The sequence below is a fragment of the Ctenopharyngodon idella genome, chromosome 4, assembly GCF_019924925.1.
Source record: "Ctenopharyngodon idella isolate HZGC_01 chromosome 4, HZGC01, whole genome shotgun sequence".
NCBI classification, from domain to species: domain Eukaryota; kingdom Metazoa; phylum Chordata; class Actinopteri; order Cypriniformes; family Xenocyprididae; genus Ctenopharyngodon; species Ctenopharyngodon idella.
Window position 1 is genome coordinate 18,775,214 of NC_067223.1, and position 17,706 is coordinate 18,792,919.

At 38.9% G+C, this 17,706-nt stretch overlaps 1 protein-coding gene across 1 annotated transcript in view; it reads left to right on the forward strand.

The window, feature by feature from the left end:
* The window catches only part of LOC127510706 (NACHT, LRR and PYD domains-containing protein 12-like), a 33,583-nt gene extending 18,581 nt beyond the window's left edge, over nt 1–15,002 (forward strand). The window contains exons 3-7 of the mRNA XM_051890645.1: nt 3,668–3,841; nt 3,989–4,162; nt 4,535–4,696; nt 13,276–13,322; nt 13,431–15,002. Of these exons, the coding sequence (XP_051746605.1) occupies nt 3,668–3,841; nt 3,989–4,162; nt 4,535–4,696; nt 13,276–13,322; nt 13,431–13,993 (1,120 nt within the window). The 3' untranslated portion in view covers nt 13,994–15,002. The remainder of the gene's footprint in view (nt 1–3,667; nt 3,842–3,988; nt 4,163–4,534; nt 4,697–13,275; nt 13,323–13,430) is intronic.
* The last annotated feature ends 2,704 nt before the right edge of the window (nt 15,003–17,706 follow it).

A 17,706-nucleotide genomic window follows, 5' to 3' on the forward strand; every position in this document is an offset into this window, starting at 1 on the left:
ACCAGACGTTCATTTTTATTTATTTTTCCGTGTACTTCTGTAGGAAATTTTTTCCTCGTCGAAGCAGAGACCAGGAGACGTTGGGATATCTTTCAAGCAGAAGTTACTCTTTATTGAGAAACGCGCTGTGCGTCGCTGTAGTCATCCAAGTCCAACTAAGGCAGTGTACTTGGTAGTTCATATACATTCAAGGGGGAGGGATACATAGAGTAGAGGTGGAGACAATCTAAACAAAGCATGCAAATGCAGTGCAGGAATCAGCCCATTCCCTACATTTCCCAGCCATGATCTAATCAGCATAACGGTGTCATTCAAATGCATAGGTGCTAATCCACTCAGTCTGACAGTATCGCCCATACCTTTACATTATCATAGAGACAAAGGCACCGCTGCATCTTGAGCTTTGTCCTGCCAAATGGTTAGGAAGTGCATGAAGACAAAAGGTTAATGTTACAGACACCTGGGCTGCCTGCCTTGATCTCCTTAAATTGTCATTATCTTTACCTCAAAATGTTAAATACAATATACTTCACCTTAGTATTTCATGTGAGGTTATGTCAAGATGTAGGATCAGCAGATCTTAAACAGATTCTTAAATTTGTAATCCCACACTTCATCAATACACTTTTGCTAAATTATGACTTTAGGAACGTCCGCTGTACCATTAGCACTGGGGTGTCGCCGCGGAGTAGGTGGCTACTATAATTTAATTGATGTAACTGTTTTATTATTTACACTGCATGTAAGGAGTAAAAAACAGAGGAGTAAAAAAAAACTCGCGAGCAGCAGCGCTTGCCAAGATCCTTCACGTCAATTAGCATGAAAGATAAAAAGACTACCAAGCAAAAATATAATAAAAATTATACATATTATACATACATTTTTTTTTTTTTAATTTTGTTGGGTATTAGCTCTCGTTTGTAATACAATGGGTGTATCTCAATCAGCTCCCTAGTTCAGTAGTCAGGGCACTGATCAGTGCCCTGACTACTGAACTAGGGAGCTGATTGAGATATACCCATTTTAAGGGCTATCTCAATCACAGAATCCTTCCAGGGCACTGAACCGTTCGCTCCCTAAACAGTCCCACAATGCACTGTGAAAACCAGGGAGCATCCATGTTCACTATGCTCCCTTAACGGAAGTTCTGAAGCGCAAAACTTAACTCACTTACACGAATAACGAAAGATATAAGCTCTGCTGTTGTTCATAAATACCAGTAGTGATGTTGTACAATGAGGACGTTGTCACGTCGCCGGAAATAGAATCATAAGTGTCCCAATGTGTAGTGAACCAGCGTCCTTTACTGTCCTTACCAGTGCCCGAATTCATGTACACAATATACTGATTCACAAGCTAGGGAGCGGATTGAGATACACCCAATATTTATAAAGTAAAGATGCATATGTTTTCTCTAGTGGGCATTGTTTGTTACCACCTCAACCAGCTTGAGCTTCCGCACATCACACGCTACTTGTTTGCTTAAAATGCCCTTAAATCTAGCAGTTATTAACTTTGTTCATTACAGTAGAGGCAGTTCGCCGGAGATGAGGTGAATCTGATATATCTATAGTGCTGCAAGTCAAGAGCACTATGATTTATTTATTCATTTTCAATTATTAATTACAGCAAATAAATACAAATACCTGGCTACTGATTTGGCACATTGCCCATCTTGTTTCTATTTATTTATTGACTTATTCATTATTACTTTATTTAATTCCATGCCTGGTGGTGTACCCAAATAGTTTGGGAATTCCACATTCGATAATGAACCGAAATAAATCGTATAGTGCTCTTGACTTCATGCAGCACTATAGCTATATGAAATATTGTACTACAAATGAGAGCATAACTTTTTTTTTTAATTATGTGTAATTTTTTGTATGTTTTCACTTGGTGGTCTTTTTATCTTTCATGCTAGACTGTCGTGAAGGATCTTGGCAAGCGCTGCTGCTCGCGAGCTGCCCTCCGTCTGCTGCCTATCCTACTGAAAATTAACTGGGATCTCGTGGTTGTAGGCCTATTGTACCAAGTAAAATGCACCCCCTGACCAAGAGTATAAGGTATATTAATAAAATTAAGTAATAAAAAATAAGTAGGTAAATACAAACAAGCTGGACAATGTGCCAAATCAGCCAGGCCACCAGGATTTCACTTTTCCCTGTTGCTCGCGATGGCTAGTCCAGTACTGCCTTATATTTAGCACAGTTATTAGGCTATATTAATAATTAAAATAATTGGAACTTTGGGTGAAAAAAGGTCATCCTCTGTGTTCAGTCTTTTAAACTACGTACTCCTCAATGTGCAGTGTAAATAAAAGTTACATCAATGAAATGATAGTAGCTGCCTACTCTGTGGCCACACCCCTGTGCTAATGGTAAAGCCCACGGTGCAAATTACAAGACAAAAAATAGAAAATCAGTTCAATTTCATTTACTCAAATGATTGTTTCTAAAGTCATAATTTAGCAAAAGTATAATTGAAAAAAAGGGGAGAAAATGGCAAATATCCATTGATGATGTAACCGAAAAACAAGAAAAATGAACGCCTGGTTTTCATTTTTGCATTGTATGGTCTGAAAACTGAATTGTGAAGCGTTTCAGTTTTTGCATTTCATTTCAAACTTTTCAAACATACATTTGACCTCTTTTTCATATTCTCTATTACCCATTAACTCTTGTATTGTCTTTTTCATTTGGGATGCTTTGGCAAATTTGGACTTTATTTGTTTTCGTAAAATATCAGGTTTTGCCATTAACCCTTTTGCATTAAGCTTAACCTCTCATTTTTGTACAGACGATTCAACATTTTCACCCTCTGCTTTCTGAGTTTGAGCCCCATCATGCTTGATTTCAGAACCATGAAACTCTTTTTTATCCACCATTTTTAAACTTTTAAATACTCACCATACATACATACATACTCATCATAAATATCACCTTAAACATTGTAAACATGGGCAAACATAAGCATTTCAAATGACAAATCTTAGTTCACAAACTTTTTTTTTTTTTTTTTACAACCAATGCACATTGAATTTACATTCGTTTTGTGTGCACACTGTTTATATATGGCCATTTAAAGTTCAAGTAAAAGCACTTTCGTCCTCAGTTCCAGATTTTGGTGTTCATGTGCGCTGTATCCTCTTTGTTTACATGTGAGGCTTTGTAGTCCTTCGAAATACGCAGTCAATCAAAACAATAATCCGCAGTAAATCCATCTAACATAAATGTCATGAATGAGCATCACCTGACTTCAGATCAGCTGACTTTTCCCATAGTCATCCGTTTCAGTCGTTGATGTTGATATAAAAGCTCATCTAGGCTCTTTCGGTCAAACTTTTTGACTTAAACATGTAGGGACGCAAATGGTTTTTAGCAGTCTGGTTTTGATGCATACTTCTGCCTTGAATAAAATAAACACATTGTCCATACCTTTGGGATAAAGTCGGATATGCCAATCCATTTATTGTCCATTTGGCATTGCAAACAACAAAACAAAAGAAAAAGAAAAAGAAATACTCCAAACTTAACATCTACTTTCTGCTAACAAGCAAAATGTTTAATTCAAGACAAACTGTTACGGGCACAACCACAGTCATGCAAAATACACTATGTTAACCCATTTAACCCTTTATTGAACCTTATTTCATTCTGTGTTATAGACTTGCTTACTGTAATCTCAATGGACAGTTTTGTGAAAGTTTATCTACATCTTTACAATCATCAAACTCCTCACTAAGAGAGCTAGACCTGAGTCACAATGACCTGCAGGATTCAGGAGTGAAGCTTCTCTTTGATGGACTAAAGGGTTCACACTGTCAACTTAACATACTGAGGTTTGTAATTTTCAGTAAAATGTAATTTGCTCCAGGTGCAAAAAATCTGGTCTTCACTATTTAGATACACAGAAGTAAAAATACATCAGAATGGCATTTTTTGAAAGGTATGTGAGGATTATTTGTACTTTGTTCTATTTACTGTAGAGTGCCTGGCTGCAATCTCACTGATCAGTGCTGTGAAAGTTTATCTTCATCTCTACAATTATCAAACTCCTCACTGAGAGAGCTGGACCTGAGTCACAATGACCTGCAAGATTCAGGAGTGAATTTTCTATCAGATGGACTGAAGAGTTCGCACTGTCAACTCAACATACTGAAGTGAGTAAAACAGATAAAGTTTCACTTGGTTATGATATTAAATATGTTCTCTGCTCTGGTCCTAAACTCTCTTGATAATGATTCATTCACTGATTAAAATATGAAAGTTATAAGGAATTGAGATGAACAGAAACTGTTACTGAGATCATTTCTGCTCCATCAACACTGTGAAATTAAGTAAAACACTGAACACAGAGTTATTCCAGCTAAACTGAACCTGTAAACGGTGATCGGTTGATAAAATTTTTAAATCAATAAATCATTTGATTTAAAGCAGAGTTACAGCAATCTGAACACCCCTGTGTGTGAATCTGTTTAAGATGATCTCCAGTCACAGATGATATGATGTTGAGTGTTTGTGTGTTTTTGTAGATTATCTGGGTGTATGGTGAAAGAGGAAGGCTGTTGTTATCTGGCTTCAGCCCTGATTTCAAACCCCTCACATCTGAAAGAGCTGGATCTGAGCTACAATCACCCAGGACAATCATTAGTAAAGCTGCTCTCTGATCCAAACTACAGACTGGACAAACTCAAGTATGTTCAATACTAACAATCATCCTGTCATTTGTGTTTGTACATGTGTGTACTATAAAGGCATTAAAAACTTGTATGTACATAGATCCCTGCATATAGCACATACATATACAAATACACATACATACATACTGCACATGAAAATAAGGGCGTCTTGAACTCTGTGACTGAAGATGATCTTGATTCAGATCAACAGCTGCTTGTGACTCATAACAACAGCATATGAGAAACAGACTCAAGTCTCTGATCCCAAAACATCAATTCAAAGGTTGTTGCTGCTCTAGAAAGTAGGGATGTGCATCTCCATAACTGAGGCCGATGCAATACGCATCTCGATGCATAGACACCTATACAATACATTAAATCTCACAGAAGTGAGTACACCCCTCACATTTTTGTAAATATTTTATTATATCTTTTCATGTGACAACACTGAAGAAATGACACTTTGCTACAATGTAAAGTAGTGAGTGTACAGCTTGTATAACAGTTTAAATTTGCTGTCCCCTCAAAATAACTGAACACACAGCCATTAATGTCTAAACCGCTGGCCACAAAAGTGAGTACACCCCTAAGTAAAAATATCCAAATTGGGCCCAATTAGCCATTTTCTCTCCCCGGTTTCATGTGACTCATTAGTGTTACAAGGTCTCAGGTGTGAATGGGGAGCAGGTGAGTTAAATTTGGTATTATCACTCTCACTCTCTCATACTGGTCACTGGAAGTTCAACATGGCACCTCATGGCAAAGAACTCTCTGAGGATCTGAAAAAAAGAATTGTTGCTCTACATAAAGATGGCGTAGGCTATAAGAAGATTGCCAAGACCCTGAAACTGAGCTGCAGCACGGTGGCCAAGACCATACAGTGGTTTAACAGGACAGGTTCCACTCAGAACAGGCCTTGCCATGGTCGACCAAAGAAGTTGAGTGCACATGCTCAGCATTATATCCAGAGGTTATGTTTGGGAAACAGACGTATGAGTGCTGCCAGCATTGCTGCTGAGGTTGAAGGGGTGGGGGGTCAGCCTGTCAGTGCTCAGACCATACACTGCACACTGCATCAAATTGGTCTGCATGGCTGTTGTCCCAGAAGGAAGCCTCTTTTAAAGATGATGCACAAGAAACCCCGCAAACAGTTTGCTGAAGACAAGCAGACTAAGGACATGGATTACTGGAACCATGTCCTGTGGTCTGATGAGACCAAGGTAAACTTATTTGGTTCAGATGGTGTCAAGCGTGTGTGGCGGCAACCAGGTGAGGAGTACAAAGACAAGTGTGTCTTGCCTACAGTCAAGCATGGTAGTGGGAGTGTCATGGTCTGGGGCTGCATGAGTTCTGCCGGCACTGGGGAGCTACAGTTCATTGAGGGAACCATGAATGCCAACATGTACTGTGACATACTGAAGCAAAGCATGACCGCCTCCCTTCGGAGACTGGGCCGCAGGGCAGCATTCCAACATGATAACGACCCCAAACACACCTCCAAGACGACCACTGCCTTGCTAAAGAAGCTGAGGTTACCTAAACCCTATTGAGCATCTGTGGGGCATCCTCAAATGGAAGGTGGAGGAGTGCAAGGTCTCTAACATCCACCAGCTCCGTGATGTCGTCATGGAGGAGTGGAAGAGGACTCCAGTGGCAACCTGTGAAGTTCTGGTGAACTCCATGCCCAAGAGGGTTAAGGCAGTGCTGGAAAATAATGGTGGCCACACAAAATATTGACACTTTGGGCCCAATTTGGACATTTTCACTTAGGGGTGTACTCACTTTTGTGGCCAGCAGTTTAAACATTAATGGTTGTGTGTTAATTTGAAGGGACAGCAAATTTACACTGTTATACAAGCTGTACACTCACTACTTCACATTGTAGCGAAGTGTCATTTCTTCAGTGTCGTCACATGAAAAGATATAATAAAATATTTACAAAAATGTGAAGGGTGTACTCACTTCTGTAAGATACTGTACATATGAAGCAGCTACCAACGTGATACGATTCACCCCATTACGATGCAGTGCGACCCAATTCGATTTAACAATGCGATTCAATGCAATATGATGCAATGGAAAAAGAAAAATGATGCTATGCAATTCAATATATAGGATTTTCTCAAATTCCATTTATTTATTTATTTATTTATTTTTTTTACCAAAATCTGTTTATTTTTCTGTATTCCATTTTGATGGTTTAATCAAAAACATTTTATTAATTAAATTAATAAAAAGCAACTTCATTAATTTGTTTACAATAATAGGGCCCTATGTGCTGTGTATTTAAATTTTTCTGGTAATCAAATGAAGGGATAAAAAATTAAGTTATTTTCAAATGAAATTTAAATAAACCCTTTCATTTTTTGGCAAACAAAGTGCTGCACAACAGGATAAAACATGTTAAATTAAAACATGGATGAAAAATTGTGTGATTATTCCTTAAAAAATAAAGTATATATAATTATTGTATTATTATTATTATTATTAGTAGTAGTAGTAGTAGTAGAAGTATTACATTAAAACATACATTATACCGTACTATAGTAATACAATAGTAATATATTGTAACAGTGGAAAAGTAAATTCCATTTTTATGAATGGATTCTGCGATTCCATCATTGTTTTCTGCATCATGGAAATCATAGGGCCATAAATATGGTACAGATAGTTTGCTTTTATTTCTTTGGTTCAGACAGATAGACAGCAAATCATAAAGTAGCTTAAGTGCCTTCTGACTTCTAACGCATGTCCCTTTCACAAACAGGCCTTTGTAGTGCCATGTTAATCTATATTCTATGTGACTCTCAGGACACGCCTTGGTCTCTGTAGTGTTGTGATACATCATAATCACGTAGCAGCAGTGATGATGAGAGAACCTGCTTGATAAACAGTTTACAGAGGAGAAATCAATCTACATATAAAATATTGGTCACAAATTATTGATCACTTCTAAATAATAAAAGTACAACCCGAATTCTGGAAAAGTTGGGAAGTTTGAAAAATGAAAACTAAAAGACTTTCAAATCACATGAGCCAATATTTTGTTCACAATAGAACATAGATAACAAATGTTTAAAGGGAGAAATTTTACTATTTTATGCACAAAATGAGCTCATTTCAAATTTGATGCCTGCTACAGGTCTCAAAATAGTTGGGACGGGGGCATGTTTAACATGGTGTAGCATCTCCTCTTTTCAAAACAGTTTGAAGACGTTTGGGCATCAAAGTAATGAGTTTCTGGAGTTTTGGTCTTGGAATTTGGTCCCATTTTTGCCCGATATAGGTTTCCAGCTGCTGAAGAGTTCGTGCTCGTCTTTGACATATTTTTCATTTAATGATGTGCCAAATGTTCTATAAATGTGTGAGATCTGGACTGCAGGAAGGCCAATTCAGCACCCGGACTCTTCTACGACGAAGCCATGCTGTTGAAATAGCTGCAGTATGTGGTTTTGTATTGTCCTGCTGAAATACACAAGGCCTTCCCTGAAATAGACGTCATCTGGAAACCTTTATATACATCAGCATTCATAGTGCCTTCCAAAACATACAAGCCGCCCATACCGTATGCACTTATGCACACCCATACCATCAGAGATGCTGGCATTTGAACTGAACGCTGATAACACGCTGGAAGGTCTCCCTCCTCTTTAGCCCGGAGGACACGACGTCCGTGATTTCCAACAAGAATGTCAAATTTGGACTTGTCTGACCATAGAACACTTTGAAACAGTCCATTTTAAATTAGCCTTGACCCACAGGACATGACGGCGCTTTTGGACCATGTTCACATATGGCTTCCTTTTTGCATGATAGAGCTTTAGTTAGAATCTGAAGATGGCACAGCAGATTTTGTTTACTGACAGTGGTTTCTGGAAGTATTCCTGGGCCCATTTAGCAATGTCATTGACACAATCATGCCAATAAGTGACACAGTGTCATCTGAGGGCCCGAAGACCACAGGCATCCAATAAAGGTCTTCGGCCTTGTCCCTTATGCACAGAGATTTCTCCAGTTTCTCTGAATCTTTTGATGGTGTTATGCACTGTAGATGATGACATTTGCAATTTGACGTTGAGGAACATTGTTTTCCACAACCTTTTTACACACACTTTCATAGATTGGAGAGCCTCTGCCCATCTTTACTTATAATACGACATATGTTTTCAATGACAAATGCAGAACAGTTAGTTCATGCGTTCATGATCTCAAGGCTAGACTACTGTAACGCTCTACTGGGTGGTTATCCTGCTCGCTTAATAAATAAACTACAGCTCGTACAAAATGCAGCAGCTAGAGTTCTTTACTAGAACCAGGAAGTATGACCATATTAGCCTGGTTCTGTCAACACTGCATTGGCTCCCTGTTAAACACTGTATAGATTTTAAAATCTTGCTAATTACTTACAAAGCACTAAATGGTTTAGCTCCCCAGTACCTGAGCGAGCTATTAATGCATTATAGTCCTTCACGTCTATTGCGATCTCAGAATTCAGGCCAGTTGATAATACCTAGAATATCAAAATCAACCGCAGGCGGTAGATCCTTCTTCTATGTGGCACCTAAACTCTGGAACAATCTTCCTAGCATTGTTCGGGAAGCAGACACACTCAGTCAGTATAAATCTAGACTAAAAATGCATCTCTTTAACCTGGCATACACATAACATATTACCAATTTATGTTTTCAAATCCATTAAAGTATTGTTAGACTGCATAAATTAAGTCAGCTGGAACCGGGAACACTTCCTATGACACCAGATGTACTCAATACATCAGAAAAAGAATGGAATCTACGTTAATATTAGTCTCTCTGTTTATCCCGAGGTTTACCGTAGTCGGATCTGGGCCGTATCCAGGTGAGATCAAGGACCTGCGCCTAGACACAACGAAAAAGCAGCTCTGAAGTGTTAGCAGAGATTGTGTCAACTAGATCATCCCCTGTGAAGGCTTCATCGACACGACAGCCAGTGGCACAGATCTTCAACAAACCGTCCCATACCGGCGTGATGAATACGATCTTCGACTAGATGGAACTGGAATAAATACTTTGACTATTGCGATCCCAATCGGACTTATGAAAGCTGCCTGATTCATAATCATGTACTGTTCACTGTTCGACTGAGCCTGGTTTTCCCAAGGTTTTTTTTTTCTCCATTTTAACACCTGTTTGCCACCTGATGTCACCTGTTGGAGTTTGGGTTCCTTGCCGCCGTCACCTTTGGCTTGCTTAGTTAGGGACACTTGACATTTGATATTCAACAATGTTTTGATCTGCCTGCATTGACACCATTGTATGCGAACTGGACAATGTCCAGGTCAAAATTCTTTAAGAGCTGCTGTGCAGCCAAAATGATGTGCCAGTTATCATTGTAAAGCTGCTTTGACACAATCTGCATTGTAAAAAGCGCTATATAAATAAAGGTGACTTGACTTGACAATGACAGCAGAGCACATGGTGAACTGTCAAAACAAAGCCATGTGCTCCGAAACCTGCAGACAACGAACACAAGGATAGGAAAACCAGGCAAATCACTGCTAACAGACGTATCTATCATGGCAGCAATGCAGTTTGACTGTGTGGATGAATACAAGGAATCGAAGGAGGATTTTGAATCATACATGGAGCATTTTGAACAGTGGCTGCTGGCAAATGACACTGCAAGTGAGAAAATGTATGGAGTTGGCCTCGAGAAACACGCTGGAAATTGCAGGTAAGACAGGATTTACAGTGAGTTTACAGTCAATGCTGTGAATGAAGCAAATTTTTATCACAGGAGAAGAAAAGGGAAGTTTAAAGGGAGAGACGATTCTGAAATAGGAAAATACCAGAAGAGGCAAGAAGAAAAAAGAAAACAATAAATGTTACAGGTGTGCTGGAAAACATTCAGCTAGAAACTGCAGGTTCAAGAATGAGAAGTGTCATGTGTGTAACAAAATTGGACTCATTGAAAGGGCCTGTAGAAATACAAGAACAGCCAAACAAATCACAGTTATTTGGTGTGTATACAGTGTACACAACTTCAAACGGAAAGAAAGAAATTGTGGTGAATGTGAAATTGGATGGAAAGTGCATGGACATGCAGCTGGACACAGGGGCAGCGGTGTCACTAATGTCAGAACTGTCATACAAGGAGTTCCTGTTGCACATACCATTAAGCACAGCAAGCATGCAGCTATTCCATTGCTGGGATCCATAGATGTGCCAGTGCAATATAAAAAGCAAAATGTGACACTGCCATTGGTCATTGTCAAAGGGGAGAGACTAACCCTGCCCCATTGTTTAGCAAACTGGACTTGGCGTATGCATATCAGCAATTAAAATCAGACCAGCACTCAAGGAAAAACCTCATCATCAATACTCACCGTGGCCTGTACAAGTACCATCGTCTCAGTTATGGAGTGGCCAGTGTTCCGTCTATTTTCCAGGCTGTCATGGATCAAATCTTGTAAGGGCTATATCATGTCACCTTTTTCCTTGATGGCATTCTTGTCACTGCAAGCTCAAAAGAGGAGCACATCAGGAGACTGGATGAAGTGCTTTCCAGACTGGAGAGGTATGGACTCAGAGTAAAACTTTCCAAGTGTCAGTTCATGCAAGGCAGCATTGAGTATTTAGGCCCTCGACAAAGGGGGTCTGCACCCAACTGAGGAAAAGGTGGAAGTGATTGTAAACGCCCCAATACCAAATAATGTCACTGAGCTACGGTCTTTTTTTGGCCTCCTGAATTATTATGGTCGGTTTTTGCAAAATCTGTCCAGCCAGGTTCAGCACTTTACACAATCTTTTTCCAAGTGGATGAGCTTCTTGTGTCTGCAAGGGACATAGCTCAGGCAACACGGAAAGATCTGACATTATGCAAACTGTGGAATTATACAGTGAACGGCTGCCCCATCTATGAGTCATAGGAGAGTCTGAAATCTTACTTCACACACAGACATGAGTTGTCGAAGTACCAAGGCTATGTGTCATGGGAAATGCGTGTCATCATTCCTCCCAAATACTGATCGAGATAACCGGACAAGCTACACCATAAGCATCTGGGAATCTGCCATATGAAGGCTCTGGCTCGTAACTACCTGTGGTGGCCAGGATTGGAGGGCTGCATTGAAGAGAGAGTGCTGTCTGGCAGTTCAAAAGTCGCCAGCCGTGGCACTCCTTCATCTGTGGAGATGGCCTGAGTGGCCATGGCAGAGGATCCACACTGATTTCACAGAAAATGATAAGCAGTACTTCCTAGTAGTGATCAACAGCCTTTTGAAATGGTTAAAGGTTTTGCCGATGTCATCAATCACCTCCTCGCTTACCATTGATGCACTCCACAGACTGTTTGCATCTTATGGGTTACCGGAGGAGGTGGTCTCCGATAACAGGCCACAGCTCATGTCCACTGAGTTCACAGATTTCCTGAGAGGAATTAGAATAAAACATACACGAGTTCCTGCCTATCATCCAGCCTCAAATGGTGCTGCTGAAAGAGCTGTTCAGATACTGAAACAATCACTCCTGAAAAGTGTTTGCGAGAAACAGGGTAAGCAGATGCTTTCATTCAAGCACAAATTGGCAAATTTCTTGATAATGCATCGTAGTATACTCATACGGTCACAGGAAAGACACCAGGGGAGCTGTAAATCAAACATCACATCCTAACATGCTTTTCACTGTTAAAGCCTGATCTAGCTAAGGCTGTTCAAGAAAAACAGCAGGAACAAAAGAAACAGCGTGACCAAAGGAAGAGAGTCCTAAGAGCCTTTGTAGAGTATGAACCGGTACGAGTTTGAAACTTCAGAGGAGGGCAGGAAAAATGATTGAGCGCAGCTATGATCGAACGATAGGGTCCTGTAAGTTACCTTGTACAGGAGGGTCAGAAAAGGCGCACTGTGCATGTTGACCATATGTTGCCAAGAAACGTTGCAGAAGAATTTCCCTTGTATGGTTTGTTAGAGTTCCTGAATCCAGGTGTCACTGATGATTGCAGTGGACCATTGAGCTTTCCTTTGGTCAGAGACAGTTCTATGCCAATCATTTAGCCTGAGGTCACTGGAAATACAGAGAACTTGTCTGCACAAGATTCAGTGAGTGCAACACCCTCAGAGAAAGCTGTTGGTTGATATCCACAGAGAGTTTGTACTGCTCCAAAAAGGCTGGATTTATAAGTTATAGTACTGTTATGTTTTTGGTGCTATTGTTTTGATGTTTAAAAGAACAGGGTGTCGTAATGTTGTCAAATAATGTTACCTGACCTTTGATAACTGTTGTGGTTTCTCTGTTGCACTAATGTGAAAAATGTTTATTTCTAACATGTTTATTTCTAAAGGAAGATGTTCAAATCTAAAGAGGAAGGAGTGCAATAGATGTGCTAAATGATGGGTATGTTAAGCCAAGCCCAGTTGTATGTACGCTGCTGTCCGTATGTGCTGAAGTGCTCAGTAAAATAAGTTAACATGCAAAGCCGGTATCTGGCGTTCCTCTCCTCGAACCAGCCTCCTATCAAAATATATTACAATTACAATAGATCATGAGAAAATATGAGCATGAACAACCATATAGATTCCTAAGTTTGTGTAAAATGAATGACATCTTTTAATTTTATAGTGTGGATCATGGAGGAAAGATCAGGATTACAGCAGGACTACAGAAATGTAGGTCTCTCTCTCGCTCACACACACACACACACACACACACGCACACACCTTGATCTTTTTGCTTTGCTGTGTTTTAAATGTTATAATCTCTCTTTCTGTGTTCAGATGCATGTGATCTCACACTGGATTTAAATACAGCAAACACTCGCCTCGCTCTGTCTGAGAGGAACAAAAAGGTGACATGTGTCAGAGAGAAGCAGCCATATCCGGATCATCCAGAAAGATTTGATGAGTCTCTTCCTCAGGTTCTGTGTAGAGAGAGTCTGTCTGGATGTTGTTATTGGGAGGCTGAATGGAGCGGAGAAATTAATATATCAGTGACATATAAAGGAATCAGTAGGAGAGGAGAAAGTGATGACTGTATGTTTGGACACAATAAAGAGTCTTGGAGTCTGATCTGTATGGAAAACAAATACATTGTCTGTTACAATAATTACAGATCAGTCATATCTGCCCCTTCACTTCCATCTAACAGAGTAGGAGTGTATCTGAACTGGTCAGCCGGCACTCTGTCCTTCTACAGCGTCTCTGACACGCACACACTCACACACTTACATACATTCAACAGCACATTCACTGAACCCCTTTATGCTGGATTTAGATTTTATTATTCTGATACTTCAGTGTCTCTGTGTGAGATTAAACAGCTTCTACTGAGAAAAAATTGAAACGCACAGTTGAGTGAAAAAAACACTCACATTATCTCTCTCTTTAACTCACACAGCTATAAACTCTTTCTCTCTTCTAATCTTAATTTCAGTGTGTATATAGAAACACACATGTTGACTTCTGTCTAAATGAGACACCACAGACTTCTAATGTTAATTTCAATGTGAATAAACACACACTTTAACTTGGGTCTAAATCAAACCTAAACATGCACGTGTAATGTAAAAGCATGGAATTTGAAAAAGCAATTTTTGCACCGGACAAAATCTCTCATAGTTGTAGGGCTTGAATACATTCAGTGATCATCTTGTGTCTTCCAAATAGTGTGACATCCAGTGCAGTACGTTCATCTCACCATCAGAGTTCCCTGTCACCTGCTTATTGAAATGGACATTCAAAATTCCCCTCTTGAATGACCCGGCTCTTTCATCACGCTGACAAATCTGTTTGTGCAAATATTAATCTAATGCTCTTTGGCTTTTTATGAAGCACAAAAGATGTTACATTAAATGGCACACATGGGTGGAGACAGCGACACTGGACTAACAGGGATTTGTAGTTGATGACCACAAGATCATGCAGCTATATATCTCTGCGGAACACTAGTGGGTGTTTCCCAATCAGTGGGGTGTTTTTAAATCGTGATGGACATTTTCAACCACTTTACCCAATTTGCTCTAATCCTCTGGTGGCTTGGTTTAGTGGTGGGCATTCATGATTTTAGCAAGTCTGTTGAAAAATGGTTGAAAAACAATTAGTGTAGTTTGAAATTGGCCACTGATGGGTAAACAACCATTTCGGTTTTGCATGTGAACTTCTCAGAAGCCTAATTGATGCTTCATTAGAGAGAAAACACAGGTGCATCCTATACATAAGTCTTGTGTGTTGAACCACCTGACATACATACATGACTTCTCTTGCGCAGTTTAAAACAATTGCGCATCTACCTTATTATTTCTGTTACTTTGTTTTGATTTGTGTTGTTACTGACTGTAATTACATAACATTAAAAAGAGCTTGAATAAAGCATCCATTTTTCTACAAAAAAAATTTCTTTCAAAATGCATTTTGCTTTAGTAATGTTTATTAGGAATTTCCTCAATAAAGTTCTAACATCATTTAACAGATTTCTTGAAGTGTAAGAGACATGAACATGAGCAAGAATGTCACACTTCACACATAGCCAATGTCTTGCATCCATCAGTGCTTGCAGAGCACATTGCTCATTTAGAAGGAGTAAAGACAGATGAAGATGGACAATTTAAAAAAGAGAGAGGCACCCTCCTGATAATGCTGACATTTATTATACATATTATACATTATTGACAGCATAATCACCTGACCTGGGACTTGATGCTATCCTGTGCTTTAGCTCCTGCTCCCTGATTACTGCTTAATCAGGTAAATTATTCATATTTCTGAATTACTATTAAATTTGAGGAATGTAACTGATCTCAATTCAGTTTAGCCTGTTTCCACTGAAACACAATCACACACAAAAAAAAAATCATCTTGTTTTTATTTAGAAAATGACTGACATGACTGTTTTGTGATATTTAAAGAGATTAAGGTCTACATAAGGTGACTCTGCAGCTTTAAAGGAATAGTTCAGCCGAAAATGAAAATTCTGTCATCATTTACTCACCCTCAAGTTGTTCCAAACCTGTATTAGTTTCTTTCTTCTGATGAACACAAAAGAAGATATTCTGAAGAATGTTGGTAACTAGACAGTTGACGGCAGCTATTGATTTCGAAAGTATTTTTTTCCGGTAACACTTTAGAATACTGTATCTTGCTTAATGCAAAACTAATAAGGAATTACTGAAGAACTAATAGGTAGTTCTTCATTAACACTTAAGTCACTACTATTAACTACTAAGGAAGATGTGTTTACTAATCGGCCAACCATTAATATCATTGCACTTTGGAGTAATGAACTTGACGAGAAGGAGTCACACCAACTGATTGAATTCATTAGCAGAGATGGGCGTTATACGCAAGAAGAAAGCTCGGAAGAAAGCATGGTGATGGAGAAGAAAAATCCATGCAAAAGGACACAACCTCAACATCTTATCGACAAGAATGACGAAGAACCCGGTAACTGTATATTTCATTATATGTTTTTCGAAGTTGTACAGTATTAGCATGTAGTTAGTCAGACATATGCTGGTGTTGTGCCGAATTCTGTGACCCACCAAAGTGACTGCAGTAGGCACTGTATTGAGCTAATCCTAATCCTAAACCTACCATCACTACATTGTGTAAATGGTCACATAATAAGGTGGGTCACAGAATTCGGTATATCACCGGTATTCAGTAATGCGATATTGCTGTAATGAACATGCAGTTTTGTTAACGTGATTCGTGGCCACTTCAAAATACCATAAATAAGTATAGGTACTTTATTGTCAGAATTTTGGCCCCAACCCAGCAGATGTCCTTACTGAAAATTACAGAAGAAAACTATTTTTTGAAATCAAAAAATAAAAGTCCTTGTGGACAAATGCAAAGATTAATAGAGTGAGAGGGATTTCCTGTGCAGCAGTCTGACAAATGGTAAAATGCTCTCTGTCTAATAAAAATTAAATACTGTACATTTATTAAGATGCACTCATTTAAATTGTTCAATCATTATAAAGATTTACTTTATATATTTAAAGCATACAATTTGTATAAAATTCTGAGGACTCACTTGACATGAAGATTTCAATCACATAAGTCACATTATGGAGAGGGTACCCTCCTGGTTTTGGACCCTTTCATTCAGGAGTTAATGAATCATGGTTAACTGAGAATGGACCCTTTTTGGATCTCCACAGTTATCAACATCACAAGTCAAGTTAAGTTTTTCATATTTTCATTTTTAAAACATTTAACACACATTTATAACTATATATTGTGTTATATTACCTTGTTAGTAAATGACAAAAATTAATTAACACTGCTGTGAGGGTGTTTCTAATACAACGGCTGAGGGAGTGACTGCAAAAGTGACATCTTTCTATTTTCGGAACAACAATCAATCTCTCTGTTTTTTCCCTCTTTTGAAAAGTCGTGGAAACTCTATCATAGATTTTTCTTTTGCTTTAGAAATTCACTGCTATAGAGGTTTACACAACTGTGATGACTTCCACTTGTAACGGATCATTACACTTTGACGTTGTCAGATTTTCGTTCACATTATCACCTTCAATGAACGAATAAGCAAAATAAATAACAAATTTTCAAACCAATTGATTATGATAATTGTCCTTATTTATTTATCTGAACGAAAATCATAAAAGATAATGATGAAACAAAAGGGTGTGGTCAGAAAAGGAGACATTAAGAACCGGTAGGGAAAAGGAAGGAGAGACGAGTCGCGGAAGTGAGAGCCAGGTGGAAATGGCGGAATTGCTGCATGTTTGCATGGAATATTATGGTTGTCTTTGGTGTATAAACAATATCGCTTGAGATTTAATCCTTGGGGAATACATCCGGAAGATAGCGTTCGCATTTTTGAATGTATCATACTCTGCTCAAGGACAAGTTGAGGCAATCGAAACGGAATATACCGGACGGGTTATCGGCACGACAAGCGGGTTTGGGGATTTTTATTTCTACTCCCTTTTAAACTCGACTGCTGAGTCTCTCTTTGAATCTCAAAAATAGAAGAGGTCAAACGGTCCTATTTCCACGCTTTCAAAACTTCTTTCGATCTCGCAACCCTTCA